Source organism: Echiichthys vipera (assembly GCF_963691815.1).
Source record: "Echiichthys vipera genome assembly, chromosome: 2".
NCBI classification, from domain to species: Eukaryota; Metazoa; Chordata; class Actinopteri; order Perciformes; family Trachinidae; genus Echiichthys; species Echiichthys vipera.
In genome coordinates, this window is record NC_139827.1 from 6,085,171 (window position 1) to 6,105,567 (window position 20,397).

General features: G+C 43.4%; 2 protein-coding genes across 2 annotated transcripts in view; both read left to right on the forward strand.

The window, feature by feature from the left end:
• The window catches only part of lpar2b (lysophosphatidic acid receptor 2b), a 173,591-nt gene that overhangs the window by 130,541 nt on the left and 22,653 nt on the right, over positions 1-20,397 (forward strand). The window lies entirely within an intron of this gene.
• LOC310954232 (homeobox protein unc-4 homolog) lies at positions 3,294-8,329 on the forward strand (the record flags this gene model as incomplete). Its single annotated transcript, XM_083923605.1, has 3 exons — positions 3,294-3,558; positions 4,271-4,446; positions 7,163-8,329. The coding sequence occupies 3 exons, from the start codon at positions 3,294-3,296 to the stop codon at positions 8,327-8,329; spliced, it is 1,608 nt and encodes a 535-aa protein (XP_083779731.1).

Here is a 20,397-nt window from a genome sequence, read left to right on the forward strand (position 1 = left end):
ATAGAGTGTGGTCTTTACCTGCTCTGTAAAGTGTCCTGAGATAACTTTTGTTATGATTCGACACTATAAGTAAAATTGAATTGAATTGATTTGAATTGAATTGAATTGAATTGAATTGTACCCCTCCACACATCCGCGTCTATTCTTTCCTACCTTCAGGGGACCTCCTAACACGAGGACTCTGCACTCAGTCCCTTCTCTGACACCTCTGATAGTATGTGTCAATATAACATCATTTATGGCAGAATTATAGTGGATTTAAATCATTTTTTCTGCGTGTTTTGATTCATAACGATCAAACCCTGGGGCCAGTATTCTCTAAAACAATTACTTTTCATTCTCATTTGTTCTTTTAATGGTTGATCGTTCAGTTTTTCCTTAAATAACTACGTGATACAGTGCATAAATTGCATAAAACTAACAATGAATTGAGTGTTTGTCGAATGACTTTGTATCATAATGGGTATCTTAATGAAAGATTTATGTATCAACACATTTATATAAAGTATAGACTTTAAGTTCTTTTGCACTGCCCTCGGTTTTCATCCATTGATGGAACAACAGAGCAGTTTTACTCTGGAGGAGACAGAAAATCTTCAGGACCGAATCATCTTTAATTTGACCAAAGTGACAGGAGATGACAAAACAACCTCAGCTCAAGATCCACTGGCTGTTGTGGAGCTTTCCATCATCACACATGATCTTCATCAGCATGCGAAGTTCGCATTCATTCCATGTGACGGGAATTAGACCTCCAGTGGACCTTGAGGTGAGGCTGATTTGTCAATTAGTTGATACGATATTCTCATATTTGCTATCCTGTGTTATATTTAATAGATCATAAATGTTATTCCAAGATGTTTACAGGGGAAGTTTGTTTTCCTTATAAAGCCGGGGGCCCGAAACACAACATGGTGTGATTTAGCATTAAACGCTATTGTGATATAGCATTAAACGCTATTGTGATATAGCATTAAACGCTATTGTGATATAGCATTAAACGCTATTGTGATATAGCATTAAACGCTATTGTGATATAGCATTAAACGCTATTGTGATATAGCATTAAACGGTATTGTGATTTAGCATTAAACTCTATTGTGATATAGCATTAAACGCTATTGTGATATAGCATTAAACGCTATTGTGATATAGCATTAAACGCTATTGTGATATAGCATTAAACGCTACTGTGATATAGCATTAAACGCTATTGTGATTTAGCATTAAACGCTATTATGATATAGCATTAAACGCTATTCTGATATAGCATAAACTCTATTGTGATATAGCATTAAACTCTATTGTGATATAGTATTAAACTATATTGTGATATAACATTAAACTATATTGTGATATAGCATTAAACGCTATTGTGATTTAGCATTAAACTCTATTGTGATATAGCATTAAACGCTATTGGGATTTAGCATTAAACGCTATTGTGATTTAGCATTAAACACTATTGGGATTTAGCATTAAACTATATTGTGATTTAGCAATTAAACGCTATTGTGATTTAGCATAAACTCTATTGTGATTTAGCATAAACGCTATTGTGATTTAGCATTAAACGCTATTGTGATATAGCATTGAACGTTATTGTGATTTAGCATTAAACGCTATTGTGATATAGCATTAAAGCTATCAGGAGCAGACTCAGGTGTGCGGACTAACTGTTTATACGCAATATGAAGACATAGCTATCCTTTGTCAAGAGGTCAGATGGGCTCGGTTGTCACAGGTATGATAAATGCTTTGGTTTTTTTTAGTTATAAATATGTAGGATGTGATTTGTTTTATTTATTTATTTATTTTTTTGCTTCTTTGTTGGCAGAATGGAAAGGAACTTCAAAAGACAGACAGACAGGGGCAGCACATCACCAGGCATTATGCTCTCGGCTGTGAGGCAGGTCAAAATACAAATGGCCTTCATGGTTAAAGGTAAAAAATTTAAATTTTAAAAGTTGCAAATGTTTTTTTTGCAATCACCTTTTTGTGTTTGGTTGTCACAGTGTGTCAGGATATCGTTGATGGTTAATAACTTACTGATACAATAAGTAATAGAAAAGGAAAACCCATTCCAACCCAAGGCCGTGAGCTTAATCAATACAAGAGTTAAAAAAAAGAAAGTGTGACACGCAGCCCGGTGTCCCCTACACACAGTGGAGGCTGAACGGAGCCTACATGTGTGGATATTGGATTCTTGGGAGCGTCACATTAGGCTACAACCCACTTGGTTCGTCATTTACAACTAAACACCGGTGTAAGCTGTTCAGGTGAAAAATCGAGATAATGATGCAGAGTTTGGCTTTGGTCTGACGGCTCAGTGTGTGTGTGTGCGTGTGTGTAAATGTGTGTGTGTGTGTGTGTGTGTGTGTGTGTGTATGGAGGGGGTGGGGTGGAGGTGGAGGCTGGGGTGCCTGGGAGATGGAGAGAGGCTTGTAGTTTAAAATGCGATGTGACAGCTCAGGAAAAAAAAGGGGGATGATAAAGGCGCTGTTATTGGATCAATCTGGCCCTGAATGCCCCTGTAAAACACTTACACACACACACACACACACACGCACGCACACACAGGGTGCAGGAGCGCACTGGCACGCACGAGTGAGGAGAGAGAGGAGAAAGGAAAGATTCATTGCTTCTTAAAGTTATAGAAGAAAGCGTGTTTTCTCATAATAAATACACAGAAATGGAGGCAGGCTGTGTTCTGGAGAACTTAATAGAGTCGGCCTATCAATCACGGGGCTATTTCCACGCGCCAGCTTAGCCTCGTGCTCATTGTTTTGACAGGGCTGAATTAAAGGAGCGCGCCAGGTGTAATTAGCGATCGATCCGGGAGGAGGAGGAAAAAACCTCCCTCTCTCTCTCTCTCTCTCTCTCTCTCTCTCCATCTCCCTCTCTTTTTTCCCCTCGCGCAGCTCTACCGTTACTCCATTAACCGCGTCTCTGACGTCACATGGCGATTAAGGTTTCTTATTGGTCCCGCGAGCAGATGGAGGAGTCCTAATGAGCTGGCTCGCGGAGAGACGGAGCAGGCTTGACATCTCGGCCGGACCGTAGACGTGAAATACCTCGTGCAGCCCCGGTCCCCGCCGTTAACACTACAGACCGTACACGCACCGTGGCCGCGGGAGACCGTCTGACTGTCCTCCTCCTCCTCCTCCTCCTCCTCTTCCTCCCGCTCGCAGCTTCTTCCTCCTCTCCCTGACTTTTTTCCTTTTTGACTGCATGTTCAGCCACACTGCCTCCCTCTGCATCTTCACTTCGGCCCCGCCGCAGCCCGGGCGAGCATGGACAGTCGTGTACTCGAGCATCCTCACGCCCAGTTCGGAGGCTCCTTGGGCGGGCTGGTGGGCTTCCCGTACGCGCTCGGCCCCCATCACCACCACCACCATCACCACCAGCACCTTTACGAGCTCGCCAGCGGACACCAGCTGCAGTCCGCCGCCGCCGTCCCCTTCTCTATAGACGGATTACTTAACGGCTCCTGCTCGGCCTCGGTGGTCGGCTCCAGCGCGCTGCTCTCGCCCGACAGCCAGCAGTTCAAACTCTCAGGTAGGCCTGGCTCTTTCTGTCTGGTGTCTCATTTACAGACACAATGCAATGAAATAGACACAATGCAATGAAATAGGAAGTGTGAGTGCCTTATTTTAGGGCCAAACAGGAACTTTAAGGCTAAATTAAACACGTGTCTACCTTTGGAGGACAGAGTCTGCAGGGAAAAGCGCGTCGTTTCAAAGTTTTGGAGCTGGGAGGATGTAAAAATAAATGAAAATACAGGTTTATTTTTAATGGTTTTACTGTAAAAACTGCACCGGAGGGTAAAATAAAGGCAACAATTTGTCTTTAACCTGGATGAAATTGATATCGACTGCTGTTTCGTGGGTATTACACGGCCAATACAGAATTTCGCAATTATTGGGGATGCTTTTAAATATTAAATATAGAATAAAAGTGTGTTTATAAAGGCCTGAATTTAGTCACGTGATTTATTAGAGACAGGACCAACACGACATTTTAAAAAGAAATGTTTGACAGCGGGCAGTTTTACACTAAAGTGATGCTTTACATGCAAACCCTGCCATGACAGTCCCCTCTCTCTCTCCTCTCACACACACACACACACACACACACACACACACACACACACACACACACACACACACACACACACACACACACACACACACACACACACACACACACACACACACACACACACACACACACACACACACGCCTGGACAAACACAACGCACCCCTGCAGATTCTGGGGACGTGGATAAGGACAGTCCCGGTTGTAAACGGAGACGCACGAGGACGAATTTCACCGGGTGGCAGCTGGAGGAGCTCGAGAAGGCTTTCAACGAGAGTCACTATCCGGATGTGTTCATGCGGGAGGCGCTCGCGCTCAGGCTTGACCTCGTGGAGTCCAGGGTTCAGGTAAAGACACCAAGAAATGAATGAAATGGGTTTTGGGAGACACCAAACATTTGTTTAGTCGATGGAGAAATAACTGAGTTATTTGTGATTTTTACATTTTTTACATTTTACTACATTTCAATCCTACTTCCGCGTCCAAATGGACAAAACAAAAGGGAAATGCCAGGGACGTTTGTTTCATGAAAGCCATGCCCCCATACGGAGACAGCTATTTGTCAATTATCAAAGCATCAATAAAGGGTCTCTTCTGAATTATGCATGGAGGCAACCTATTGATTTATGGGTTAATAAAAACAGGGCTATTTACTGAGCAAACCAAGAGGTGGAAATGGTGACTAGTGTTCTTCCCTACCCTCAGTCAGGCTGTATCATAGGCCTGGGTAATAATTCACAATTTATTCACAATTTTGCCTTTATTGTTAATTTAATTGTACGCTTTAAGGTGGATCAATTTAGGTTTTAAGGTAATTTAAGACGAATCCATTATTCCTCTTCTTATTAAATATAATAATATAAAAGAAAAAAACCCATAGTGATTCTATGATATTTTAAGAGTATGCCATTTTGTTGTATAAGAAATGTTAATAACAGTATTTACATAATTTAATTTAATTTAATTTAAGTATAGCAAATATCATTGTTATGATACTACTACTACAACTACTACTAATAATAATAATAATAGTAATATTAAAGAAGATAGTATTAGTAAAAAGGTGAGTAATGATAATAATATTATTAATGATATTAATAATAATAATAATAATAATAGTTATATTAAAGAAGATAGTATTAGAAAAAAGGTGAATAATGATAATAATAATAATAATATAAAACAAATAATAATATTAGTATTATTAATTTAACAATATACAAGAGCTTAATATATTTTTGGAGCAATTACTTTAATATTACTCCACAAAATACATCATTTCGTTCAGGTCGATGCTGCTCTTTCACATGTCACGATTACATATTTATTTAATTTCGTGGAAATAATAGAAGCCTAAAATAATAATAATAATCAGAATCATCATAATAATCAGAATAATACCCTGATGATAATAACAAAATAAAAAACACACGTGTTTAGTACGTGGCCCATTATTTGCTCCGCGTGCAGAAGCCGTGTATCACTTTTTATGATATTCTGTCACTTCACGTTTATCCATGTATTTGTAAATGAGCACACGCGAGCACGCACGGGTGCATCGAGGAAGCAGAGCTCTCGTTGCTGTGTGTTGTTCGGGGATTTCGCTCCTAAACCTCAGATTATTGTTCCCTCAAGCTGCTTAGCGCTCCTTTATCAGCAGGTTTGCGGGGGAAAGATAGAACCGACATTAACAATTCATAAGAAGCGCCATTGTCGCACATGATGTCGGTGTCCCGTCCTTATTATGCAACGCTCGCGGATCTTACTCGCGCATGCTAAACTCCTGGCGTTATCAGCGCCCAACATACGGCCCTGAGCGCGCCCAGAGGCCGGGCGGCGAGAGCTCTCAGGCGGGGGAAGCTACCGCTCTTGGCTCGGTGCGGAGGAAGGAGAGCCGGCAGAGCGGAGGTTGCTGGGTGTGAGGGATCATACAGGGACGGGATATGGGTGATTTAGCAACGGTACAATTAAATGTAATTGTCGGAGTTACCCATGACAGTCTCATTGGTAATTAACACCGGCACATCTGTGCATCTGCTGGTCCACCGCTGTGACCTATTAACCTAATGTAGGCCGCTCTTTAGACGCTTAAAGGTGCAGTAAACACACAGGCAGGGAGGAAAGAGGGCACGGGACAATGATTTCACTTGTTTCAGGGCTTTGTGGAATTTGTTTGGATTTGTAGGCAATATGGTTTTATCCTTACCATCTGATAACCACCCCGATGCTGACTTATCACTATTGTGGTGACAGGTGTGAGGTCTCTCCCTGTATAAACACACACCAGCAGTGACATTTAGAGTGTAGCCTACTTCAGTGTGTTACTTCTTCTGGAGGGGGAGACATCATAAGCAACAGGAAATAACCCCAAATACACAAACGCAATAAATGAGCACAGATTTCAATCAAATCATTTCTGATACAGTTGTAAATAAGTGAACATTATAGTGTCCATGCGAGAAGTGTTGCATGAGGATTGGATTGGATTGCATCAGCTGGAGGTTCATGTTGAGATGTAGTCTTACAAGTCCTTTAATGAACGAATGCTACGTTAAAATCTGTGTAATCATTGCTTTCTTAACTAATACTGCCTGCATCTTACAATTCTGTCCATTGTCGATTAATTTGATGCTGTTTTTCTGATTATTTACTCTGTAAAATGTCAGAAAAACTCCCCAGAGCCCACGGTGGAGGCTTTTTCTTGTCCAAGCAACTGTTAAAAAAACACAAAGATATTTCATTTACAATTATACAAATTTAGAAAATAATAATATTTTTTAAAAAGCAAGCAAAATCTCTGGCATTTTTCCTCAATAATTATCATAAATGATTAATTGATTATCAAAATTGTGGACGATTAATTATCTGCTAATGGACCGATCCATTAATCAAATAATTTCAACACTAATCCCAAGAAAAATGCAAAAACAAATGAATATTCTGGAACAATATTTATAGATGGTGTTTGACAATGTTGACATGGAAAGAAACAAAAATCCTCTTGTGTCAATTTTCCACCTGCACATGTGTGTAATTCATGTTTATGTGTGTCTGTGTGCGTAGGTTTGGTTCCAAAACCGACGTGCTAAATGGAGAAAAAAGGAGAACACAAAGAAAGGGCCGGGGCGGCCTGCACACAACTCCCACCCGACCACGTGCAGCGGCGAGCCCATGGACCCGGAGGAGATCGCGCGCAGGGACCAAGAGCGGGCCGAGAAGAAGAAACGGAAGCAGGAGAGGAAGCTGCTGAAGTCACAGAACAAACTTCTCGCAGGCGACAGCTTCCACACACCTGGAGGTTCAGAGAGCGACAGCGGCGTCTCCCAGTTCACTGACAGCGAGCAGCAGTCGTCTTCCAGCGTCAGTGGGTCTATTCACATTGAACTGCCACCGTCGAAGGACGCAGGAGGACACCAAACGGAATCCAGCTGTGACCAAACACGACACGACTTCAGCCAACTACAAAACCACCAAAACCAAAGAACCGCGGGAGAACCGGAGCAGGTTTCTCCAGGCAGCACGCACAGCTCCAGTCCTGGAGGCCCGAGGTCTTCTGCCCTGCAGAAACGCAACCCTTTCAGCGTGGAGAGCCTCCTCTCTGACGCCACGCCTCGACGCAAATCTCAGCTGGACTTCCCCTCGTTGCCCAGTCAGAGGACACTGGTGGGTAAAGGTCACTTCTTGCTTTACCCCATTACCCATCAGCCCTTGGGCTTTCTAGTGCCCCAAACGGCCCTGAAGGCCTCACCGTGCCAGGACAACAGCATCAACAGGCTCAGCCTCGGACTGAGGTGTGTGCCGAGTGAGGGGAGTCCTGCTCCCTCTGACCTCTCCAGCTTTGTCACTAAGCCTCTAAACTCGGATCATATGGAGCATAACACGCAGCATCACCACAATCACATTAGCAATAGAGTAGACGGGACAGACTTGGAGGAGTGTGGTGGTGACTGCAGTAGGGGAAGATTCTCTGTTTCCTCTCCGACAAACAGTGCAGCTCAGACGGCCGCGGCCAAGCTGAGCTCCACGCAGTCCAGCGACAGTAGCGAGGAGAGGAGTTTGAAACTTCTAACAGAGGCAACGACCGACGGCTGCCAAGCTGCCGAGCCGTGTGCTAAAGAGAAGGGTGCAAAAGAGGAGCGAGCGTCTCCAGGCCTCTCCGAGTGTCTCAAGGCAAACACAGACTGTCAAGAAACACCCGGAACAGATGGAGAGGATGTCGATATGGACTAACACTTGCGAGGAGCAAACATAAACAAAGGACTAGGAACACCGCTCAGACTATTCAAACATTCCCAAAGCTCTGCTGAGACACTCGAAAACACATATCAGGAATCAGGAGACTTAATTCTCATCTATTTTTTAATCATAACGTGTGATCAATCCAGATGGAGCCCCCCGAAAAGCTGCGGCTGTCCTCATAGTCAGGCGTTTAGGCCTAAACACCTTTAGAAGCAGGTTCTCTCTCTCTTTTCTCGGTGACCGACTTGTAACAGAAACTAGGCTCCAATAAACATCTCACACACAACAAAAATCCTCAGATATTGTAAAAAAACGAGAGAATGATATTTATATGTAAACATTTTGATAAATAAAGTTATTGTTTAAATTGAATCTGTCTGTCTAGGGCCATGTTGGAGGAGGTGGGGGGGGGGGGGGGGGCTGTGGTGGTGTTAAAGAAGGGGAGGTTGCTGTGTGGCAGAACCTTTGGATCATGGCGGCTGGAGTTCTGTCATGTTACAGCAGATAAATCCCCCTTTTTTCTCTGTGTAGTGAGCCGGAGCTGGGGCTCAAGTCCGTCTGGCTGTTTGTATTTATTGCTTTAACAAATTTATTCATTTGAAAGGCCGAGCTGGAATGAGGTTAGTGGCCGCGGGCTATAGGACCCTGCGCCTCCTGCTGAGTTTTGATATGAAAGTAATTATTTTCCCACTGGCTGCCGCGGGTCTCGAGGCAGTTTTTTCCCCTCCTTTTCAGCCCAAAGGGTTATTAGACATTACCGATTTCTAGTGATATGGAATCACATAAACTTCCTACAATAATAGAATTAGCATGAAAGGCAGGGGTGTCAAATTGAAATGGGAAAATAATAGCCGCGCCAGCTGCACCGCGCCTGTGCCTGTGTGTGTGTGTGTGCGTGTTTGCAGGCTGGCGTGCGCGTCTGTGCGTGAGGGCGCATAGTCTATTGAGCGCGAGGAGGAGGGTGAGATGGTGGTAGATTCGTGGGGCGGAATTTTCATGAGCTGCCGCGGTTGTCAGACGGCCCTTGTAGTCGGCTATATTAAGATAGATGTTCGATGATATCCCTCATTGTTCTGTCGCTTATATTGATGTTGCTGCGTTATCGCCCTATTGATCATGTGTCGCACATAATAGGACAGGCGCGCGCCCGCCTGCCTGCCTGCGCCTTTTTTTTTTTTACAAAAGCGCCCGGGCCCCTCGTCATTTGTTCTAATAGGACTGTGAGTCCCTCGGGGGGGGGGGGGGGGAGACAGATAAAGATATAGGGGAGGAAGAGGAAGAGGGAGAGAGGAGGCGAGTGATGTGCCAGGCTTGCATTAATAATTTTTGGACCAATTGTTGGCTGAGCTTAAAAAAATAAAGTAAGATGGAAGAAAGTAAAGAATGGCTGAATTAAACATGTTTAGGGACAGAAGAGAACACCGACCCCCCCCTCCAAAGTGCAGGTGTGTGCCCACGTGCGCTGACCGGACGTGTGCGCGCGCGCTCCTTTAAGAAAGAGTGTGTTTAGCTCGCGAAGTGTAAACGCCACCAATTCCCTGGAAACCGAAATCCCAATTATTAAAACCATTAATTCTGGCGAGCCGGTGCGCCGAGGAGCCGTGTTGACAGGCCGGCTAAATATCCCTGATCCCTCCCGGTCACCTCGCCTTTATTTGCAAATAAATTGAGGGGGATCCGAGGGACAGAGCTTTACTTTGCTGCGCCGACCTAAAATGAATTTCCGTGCCTGAGTCCCTTTAATAATATTTACATAATTTTCGCTCAGTGACTCTGCTATTTGCGCTGTAGGAAGCGGGGGGCTTATAGGAAAATAATTAGACAAGAGGCCGAGGAGGGAGCGAGGGTGAGAAACAGCGGGAGGAGGATGGGTTAAGACCGGAGCCCAACACTAAATTCCCAGACAGCTAAAATCAATGAAAGTAATAACCCTATTATTTAATTCATAAGGACATTATTTCCCCATAAGGCCTCGGGAAACGTCCCCTTCGACCGAAACAATCACATTAAATCGTTCATTCCGCGTGCGCACTGTGAAATTTCTACTTTTATTCTCTCTCTTTTTTTATTTGGAGGGAGGGTGGGTGTGTGTGTGTGTGTGTGTGGGGGGGGGTGCACTTTATTATAATCGGTTAGTTTCAAGAGTGCGATTAATTAGAAAATGGAAGTCTGATCTCCCTTCAACGAGGCCTTTATGTGCGCGCGCGGAGACAACGAGCACACACAAACGGGCCTTTGTTGCAGATTATGGACACACTTTCTAAAAAAAAAAACAAGACATAAATGGGGAAATAGGGCGAGCGTTTTACTGTGGAACAGCTTTGGACACGGAATAAGTTTCCGCGTTATGAGAGGCGACACATTTGACCCTTCACGAGCACTTTAAAGATCCACTCTGAATGGGAATGAGCATAACATTTGTCTCACTGTAGGCCTATTTACTGTATGTGTATTTGGACCTGTGGCTTTATTAAGGGCGTCACCATCAGAGGAGTGAGGCCTTTATGTCTTCTTGAGGAAATCACGATCATCCAATCACTCCAAACTGCATTACATCTAACAGAGAGTCACGTGGTTTGACTTTGCACTGACTTTTAAAGAAAGTCAGTACAAAGTCAGTTTAAAGAGATAAAAATTGGCCCTGTGTTGCAGTCTGCATGTCAAAAACAGGAAGTTTCATATTAAACGCGATTTATTTATTCCGTTTTTAAATTATCTATCTATCCAGTTTAGGTGCTGCAACATGAAACACTGACTGAAGTGTGTGTGCGTGTGTGTGTGTGTGTGTGTGTGTTTGTGTGTGTGAGAGAGAGTGTGTGTGTGAGAGAGAGAGAGAGTGTACGTGTGTGTGTGAGAGAGAGAGAGGGAGAGAGTGTACGTGTGTGTGCGTGTGTGTGTGAGAGAGAGAGAGAGAGAGTGCGAGAGTGTACGTGTGTGTGTGTGTGTGTGAGAGAGAGAGAGAGAGAGAGAGAGAGAGAGAGAGAGAGAGAGAGAGAGAGAGAGAGAGAGAGAGAGAGATAGAGAGAGAGAGTGTGTACGTGTGTGTTTGTGTGTGTGTGTGTGTGAGAGAGAGAGAGAGAGAGAGAGGAGGAGAGAGAGAGATGTTTTGGTGACACCGACACAAACGACCGATCGATCACGCCGGGCCCGGACCGGACAGGCCCTCCCGCTGTGTCCGTGCCGCTCATGCATCACACTTTATGAATTCAATTTCAACCGGGAGAAATTTTCAATTTGAGCGCGCGATCATTACGGCGTGGGGGGATAGCGCAAATTGTTTTTGCTCTATTATGCATTCGGACGCCATCATTTTTCTTTCTAATTACCGAGGTGTCAGTGCGGCCTGTCACCCGGGCGCTGATTTTCAATTTAACTGATCATCATACATTCATTTTCCCATTTGATAAATCTGCTATCTAGACGTGCCCGCCATGCCCGGAATATTAAGCGGCGCCGGGGCGCAGTAATAGGGGGATGTGTATGCGGCAATGAGCGCGGATCAGCCAGCTAATTTAGCACCTTCCACATTCCCCGTCTCCATCCCCCCCCCATTTCCAATTCTCAAGAGGAGGCACGAAACAGGAGAGGAGAGGAGGAGAGAAGAGGAGGAGAGGAGGGTCCAACGCCTGCATATAACCTCCAAGAGTAGAGAAGAAGAAGAAGAAGAAGAAGAAGGGAAAGAAACCCTGAGGTTAGAGAGAATCAGAGGGAAGAAGTCCTCCACTGCGACGCAGCTTAGAAGCAGGATTCATTTGCGCTAATTGAGTTCTTCAATACGTGTTATTTTTATTTAATAGAAACACATTTGCACAATTAATTATCAGCGTAATTTCAAGAACCTATTATAGCCTCAGCCTTCCACCACCACCACCACCACCACCTCCTCCTCCACCCCTCTGTGACTCTCCATCACCTCCCTCACTCAGACACGGAGTAAATTAGCAGCTTTTGTCATCATTAGGTTAAGGCGTCTTTGATCCGGTGTGGATGGGCCCGCAGACACAATCAGACAGAAATGATCCTCTGTTAGACCTATTTGATTTAGACACCAGTGATATAATGGGATATATATATTGAGCTGAAAGCCCTCTAATAGAAAACACCAGGCCCTTTGATTTAAATAGGCTATAGGTGGTCGATTTGATCAGCATCCGTAGTATTATACTCATTTATAGTCATTACGGCAGGTGTGGTGCAAATACTCTCAGTCCTGATGCCTGTGTGTATTATATCTTCTACACTGAGGCGACTAAAGTCCACTTCATCACTTTGTGTTTTTGAAAAGGTGCTATATAATCAGAGTTATTATTATTATGCATCAGTGATTCACTGATCTGAGGACCATGAGATGTGGATGAAAGCTCCAGAAACCTGGACAGTTGTTCGTTTTTCCTGTCAAACTTATATTTTTATTTAAGGTGGAGCTTTCACCCATCACGAGAGAGATTTCCCCCAAATTACACTTATTTCTAAACCATTTACAGACCTCAATCTAATGGACAGCACCCTAAACTTCAAATCAGTTAAACGTCCAAATCAATTAGCTCTTCTCCGGAGTATTATCTCCAAACTAATTATACGTTGAAGTTAATTAGAAGTGTTAGAGAACGTTTACATTAACGCGTTTAATATGCTGTCAGCCAAACTTCAGAGATATGAGTTTCTCTTTCACATCTGAAACTTACAGCTGGTGTATTTTTAATTCCAACGCTCTGTGTGCCCTCCTCAGCTACACTACTTAATGCTTTATCACCTTGATACTTCATGACCTTTACTGATTTTATTAGAATTCATTACAAACAGGACTTCAACTCGCAGCCACCTGGAGGAAAAAACACCACAGTTTTCGTGTTCGTGGTGAGACTCCAGTTGTAAACTGTGGTTACGTAGGCTGCAGTGGATCTTTATAAGCTCTATAATTGGTGTTGGCGGTGTTTCAAGCAGCGCTTCACCTGCAAAAAATCCCAAATAAGTATATTTGGTTTCCTGTTATTGCAGTTTCATAACAGTTTAACATGAACGTACATATCTCTGGAGTCCAATTGATCCCCAAAAAATAGTAATAAGTAAAACACACTGTATATTGCTTTGTTTGTGAATGAAAGGCGTCAGAGTAAACACAAATAATAACACACAGGTCCATAACGCATAGCCTATAACATCTAAATCTTTCATTATTTGGTCATTTTTGTATGTATAAGTTTAGTTTGTGCAGCAAAGGAAGATTTCCCTGGGTTTTACTATAATAAGGTCAGAATACAAGTACATATATGTTTAATTTTGCTACCGTGATTCTTATTAGCAGCTGTATAATTAATGTTATACATACAGAGTTGTAACATCAAACAACGAGGTAGTAAAAGCAAAGCCAACAAACACAAGGGTAAATTTTCACTTAATAGTTTATCTTTTTCAATATCTCCAAACCCCCTCTGGTGTTTGGAGATGCTGACTGAGATACACACATCCCAATAAGCCCACCTTGTTTAAATGCCAATAAGTACAGTCAGAAGCTGTGTGTGTGTGTGTGTGTGCGTGCGTCTGTGTGTGTGTGTGTGTGTGTGTGTGTGTGCGAGTGTTTGTGTGTGTGTTGTGGTGTAATGAACGTTTATGGGCACAAAGCAGCTTTGGTTTTGTCGTGTTCTTTGTTTCATTAGCCCAGTGGTTGTAATAAATGCCAACGAGCCAACGGGATAGATTTTAATTAAGTCAGTGAGAGATGAGTGGAGTGACACAGAAAGCGGGGCAGGGCGGGGAGATGGAAGTGGAGGGGGACAGCTTTTCAATAAATCGGTTCGCTCAGGGGTTAGTCGGTGATTTCCTCGGCAAAGTGTTGGGGCCGAGCAGGACTCGCAGTAATTTGGTTGATAAATCAGCGGCGTTAGGGGCATGAAGCTTGCCGCTCGACCGGTTGGTTCTGCGCGTGATTTATGTGTTACCCGGGGGTCGTACACAAGCCCGTGACAGTCCAGGATGAATTAACCAGGAGCCCGCATGCTCCTAATGAGCGGGTATTATTTCGCTCACACCCCCTTCCTTTAAAAAAAAAAGAAAGAAGAGAGAAAAGTGTGAAGAACGAGCCTGGCATACGACCCTCCACTCCTCTTCCTCACCCCACCCCTCCCCCCATTTCCACCGCCTCTGTGCCATCCCTGAGGTGTCGCATTGATTCAGCATCAGAGAGTTTAAGAAAAGAGAGAGAGAGAGAGAGAGAGAGAGAGAGAGAGAGAGAGAGAGGGAGAGAGAGAGAGAGAGAGAGAGAGAGAGAGAGAGAGAGAGAGAGAGAGAGAGAGAGAGAGAGAGAGAGAGAGAGAGAGTATTATTTGTCTACAGTGTTGTACGAGACAAATTGTTCAGTAGAGGTCTGGCACCAGCTGATTGGGGTTCACTGAAGCGCAGAAGTGACAGTCACACGTCCTGTCAAAACGATTCAAACAAGACTATTTCATCAGATATCGATCATCAATACTAACAAGTATTTGTGTACCGCCTTTTAAAAAAGTCTGTATAAAAATACATGTTAGTGTTGGACCTTCTGAACAGTGCAGGGGAAGGATTGAGATCATTTACTTGAGTGAAGAAGCACACTGTAGAAATACTCTGTTGGTGGTAAAACTAGTTAAAAAATATTAAAATGAGACTCAAGTAGAAATTCAAAAGTCATCAGCGTAAGATTGAAAATGTAGATGAATGGCTTTTGTGTGTCGGCTATTCAGTGGTGGAAGAAGTTCTCAGATCCTTTACGTACTACGTAAAAGCAGTAATACTACAGTGTAGCCTATGTTATAGACTGCATTGCATTGAGTCTTGCATTGAAACTGAGAGAAATTTAACTTAATACAGAAGAATTAGTAACTAGAAAAATACATCATAAATATATAACCACTATGTAATAAAGTATGCAGTAAGTAAGTAAAAATGGTTCTTTTATTATTTAAAAAATGCATCCCCTGTGACTGTTATATTATTAAACAACATTAAATTGTATAATTATAACTGATGCATGAATGTTGCCTGGATCAATGAGCGCCACAGAGGAGTTTGACAGCAAATCAGCGCCATGGGTGAAATGTCAAGCCGTGTGTTTACATAGACATCACTCACTAGCCAGTCACAACAAGTTAGGGCGCACTCATACTGTCTGTCCTTACCCTGCCCCGTGCTTTAGGGTACTTGTCCCCCCGTCCCTCTCCCCCCCGTGGCCCAGGCCCGTTTGTACTCACACTACCTGGGCCTCGACGAATGCTTCTTGCTGTCCATACGTCATCACGCTGTAACACGTCACACGCATTGATCGACGTCATCGCGATGCGTCGCTTTGTTTACAAATCTTTCCGTAGATCTCGGAGTTTTTGTGCGTCTTGTCGACTGTTTTTGAATCTTTTCATCGACCAAATCTGCAGTAAACACTCCACCTCCGCATCACACCAACGTGAACCTTTCACCGCCATTGTTTTAAATGTCCGCGCATGGTCCCTCCTTCTTTTTTCTATGTCCCAACAGGCGCACAGGAAATGACATCAGAGCCGCCGTAGGCCTCGTGCTCGTGCTCGTACACGTGCACGCGCTCGTGCTCGTACATGTGCAAACACGCTCTACAAATGCCCACCTCTCTCAGACGGGCCGTGGCTGTTGCACTCACACTGGTCAAACGATCTAGACTTCAGCCGTGAAACGTTCTTGGGCACGGTACAAATGGACAGTGTGAGTGCGCCCTGAGTCCTAAAGGGAAAGTGAACTCATGCTTAATTTACTTAATTCTAATGCTACTACTACACCTTCAATAAACCAGAAGTTGGTACTAATACTACTGCAGTGCAGTGCTGTGAGTGAGCGCGGGCCCCCTGGTTCTGCTGCCTGATAACATTGGCTGTCGACAAAATTCACAATTCCAGCCGATCTATTTTTATATTTCTTTGTTCTGTGACGGTATTTCTTTTGCTTTTCTCTGTGCAAATCCATGAAGGTAAGGACCTGTTTGGGGACCCCTCTCTACCAGGTGATCTGCCAGGGGGCCCAAAAGCACACAATTTTAATGACATTTCTGAGCCGTGTTTACGCAAAATAAGCTATTTGCGTGTCACTTGATGCCGTTTACTCCCCGTAAACTTCCATTGCGAAGACATGGCATATGACCATAATTTTTACGACACAGTTGGATACGTTTTGCAACACAACAAGACGTTAAAGTGAGATGGTAAACCAATTATTCATTCATCTTCAACCTCTGGTCCCTGTCTGGGTCGACACGGGGAGAACATTAAACTCCACACAGAAGGGCCCCGGCTGGGATTTGAATCAGGAACCCTCTCGCTGTGAGGCGACAGTGCTAAGCACCACACCACCGTATAAACCCATTATAATGATACTAATAACGTTAAGCAGGAGTTTCACACGTGGCATGATGGTAACATATTTCTTTGCAATTTGTTGGACAAAACCAAACATATCGGTATTTTCCTCAGTGAGATCTGGCCGTGAAAGGACACGTCACCTGCGTACAATACCGGTCAATGGAGACTAAATTTGTTCTTAGGCACAGTACTTGTGCGCAGCTATGACTCTGGGGTGAATATATGAAATGAATATACTGACTTCCCCCTCCCTAGCATGCTCGCCTCAGCATTGGGACAACACAGCAGTCATATTTGACATAAGGGGTGATTTATTGAACCCCAGTAAAACGTTTTTGAATGCGTAATTGGTTGGTAATGTGTCCTCCGTTGCCAAAGAAGAACATCTCGTAAATCTAAACCCAGCAGTCAATCAGCGCTGACTCAGTTGTTTTTCTATTTTAGCCCATATGGTTATTAACCTGTAGCTGAACAGCCACCTAACCTGGAACTCAGGGTTGGATTTTACAATGAATTACTTCATTTTAACACATCATACTCACATCATAAGTTCCCTTTGCTGTAGTTGAGCTAAATGTTTGGTGGATGCAACAGAGATACAGTACATTTTTAGGTTATTGCCATTTATTTGGCAGTTTATACAAAGTATGTCACTGTTAGAGGCTTTAGGATGTGAACCTTAAACAGCATAAAAAGAAAAATAACTAGAAATGTCTCAACTGATCATTTTCGGGGTAGTGTTCATGCTGCATGTACGCAACGGCTGGATTCATGAAGACATTCATCATGATGGACAGGGTTATTTGCAATTCCTGAAATAGTGTGTCTGGACCTGGAGGTGAGAGATTCAATGTCAAAGCAAGAGTGCAACCCAAATATTGTGTTTTTCCGCAGTCTGTGACAGAATTATTACATATACATTTTATTCACGTTCCAAAACAACCACTGTCTTTGTGTTTATAATGTGGATTTGAGGCAGGATTATTGATGCTTCCTCACAGGAGACTTTGCTTTGGATCTATTATAAACAAATTAAAAACACACCAAATTAATGTAAAAAATGATGACGGAGATTGTGAGTGCAGTGTAGGAGGTGCATTTCCCCGTAGACATGTTGAAAAGACCAACAACAATCCTTCATATCATGACAAAACTGGACTATAAATTATTCAGATAAGCTGAAAAACTCTGACAGTGTAGATAGTTGGATTGGTTTGCAGATAAGATGCTGATTATGAAAGTGACACTCACACATGTTCTCTACTTGGGATAGTCATGCTTTATGTTTTGGTGTGACAGTTAACATTATTTGGGGGGTTAAGGGATGTAAACAGGACGTGTAATGTTGCCATGGAGTCGGTTAGCTGGAGGCTACAACTTGAGGCCCATTTTTGTTGGGCCTATATTTGGTATAAACACGGTTGCCTAGACTGACACCAACAGCAAGTGTCGTTGCAGTCTTGTGGTTGACTTTCGTCAACAGCGTTTCGTATGATAGAACTTTTAACATGGCATCCTACGAACCTGTTTATAACAATACGTCAGGGCACGAGGGTCCAGGGATCGAACCACCAATCTTGTCAATGAAGATGACCTGCACAGCTGCCTCATATATTTGTTTATACTTTGTAAAATTGGCACAATGTTTGCTATATATATATATACGTACAGACAACTGTCACTGGGTTGATTTGATACTGAAAATAACTTGAGTCAAGAGTCAAGTTCTGGAGTTATAAAAAGCATGCTTATGACAAGTGAGGGGCTTGTGTCAAGTGAGGGTCTTGTGCTCCGTGTCTGCAGTTGGATAGTATGGGCTAGCGCTGTTGCCTTCACTCGAATAGTGATTGTACGGACACTTCTACTTGCTGCTCTTTGTTCAACAACCCACTGTTCGAGTTTGTCCTCCAACTGCAGCCGTCTCGCTGTGTTCCCTCGGAAACTCTGTTTAGTTTTCTTTACTTGGCGCAGGTCATCTTGTTGCTTCCTCCACTTCTGCACCATTGATTGGTTCATGTTAAACTCTCTGGCTGCTGCTCTATTCCCGTGTTCTACTGCGTGACTAATGGCCTTGAGCTTAAACTCTGCGTCGTAAGCGTGTCTCTTAACAGGAGCCATTTTGGGCTCTTTACACAAACACACACATGGAAATGAAACGGCACGCTTCGCACAGTCATATATCTCAACATGCACCGCGCGTTACTTCTTCTACGGGGGAAATAGAGTCGGCGGCTGCTCACCGTAGTTGCGAGACCTGTTGTGGCTCAATATTGGTCCACATATAAGGAGCACCGGATTATAAGGCGCACTGTCGGCTTTTGAGAAATGTGAAGGTTTTTAGGTGCAACTTATAGTGCGGAAAATACGGTACTTAACATATATCATTAAAAGTTGTGGTGAAGAGGAACCGTAGCCTATACTGTTAGCATAAAATGGAAACACTCAAGTAAAGTACAAGTACAAGTACCATTTGGACGTTTGTTCCAGATGGACATCGAGGTCACACTGAATCGACAAATATGTGTATCATGTCTGTGTTCAGATTTGAGTACGAAGGTTGATGCAAATTGCAAAAAAACCTTAAACTGTCCTGCACCCTACAGTACATTTTAAAAACCTTTGCTTTTACTTTAATCACTTCCACTACATTTTTATGTGTCATTATGTGGTTTTGTAATTCAGATCGCGTTTGATTCAAAAACCAGAAAAAATACCAATCAAAAGGTTAATTTTGCAAATAAGACCACTGGCGATCGACTAGCTAATGTTCCCACCGTGTGGCTGTGGCTCAGTGACAGAGTGAGTTGTCCTCCATTCGAGAGATTGGTGGTTTGATCCCCACCTCCCCTGGTCCGAATGTTGAAGTAAGTGTCCTTGGGCAAGACACTGAACCCTGAATTGCTCTCTGTGCTGTGCATGGGTGTGTAAATGTGGTGTAAATGGTTAGATTAGATGGTATTTAGATGTCCACTGCCATCTGTGTGAATGTCTGTGTGAATGTGACAAACACTGTAAAAGCGCCTTGAGTAGACAGAAGACTAGAAAGGTCCATTTACCATTAAAGAAAAGCGAATATCAGTCTTTGAACATTTATCCGTCGTTGTCCCCATGGTGTAAATATTTTAGAAAAGATCCCTTTACAGCCAGCATGGACGTGGAAAATAAATACAGCCACCGATAAATCTTTCAATGCAAAAATTAGACTTAAACAAATGATTACAAGTGTCAAATCAGCCGGCACAGTTGCCACGTCGAACATTTGTACCCGTCTGCGTGAATATAAAACAGTCACAAACAAAAGAGATGAATGGTATGGTAAGACTAAACCAAGTAGCGAATTGATCGGCCCTCATGTGTTATACAGCGTGTCATGCCTTCTGCTCTCTGCTCACAAAGAGGAAGTCTCTCCCGTGGAGCGTGACATTTCCTTTAGAATTGTGAAACGGCATCATAAAGGCTGCGAACATGTGGATTTCTGGGTCTGTGTTGTTGATCGGGTCACAGTTAGCCAAACACATTATTCGCTGCAGCCACTCCGTTTTGTGTGTTATCTGTTGCACTTACAGAAAATGCACCTGTAGACCCCTACGCGGCTCCGCAAGCTGTTTGCTCTCATGCGTTAATGGCAGACATTCATGACTCTTCAGCACAGTGCACCGATAGATTTTTTTGCTTTGTCATTAAGTATATGTGTGGTAACAAAGC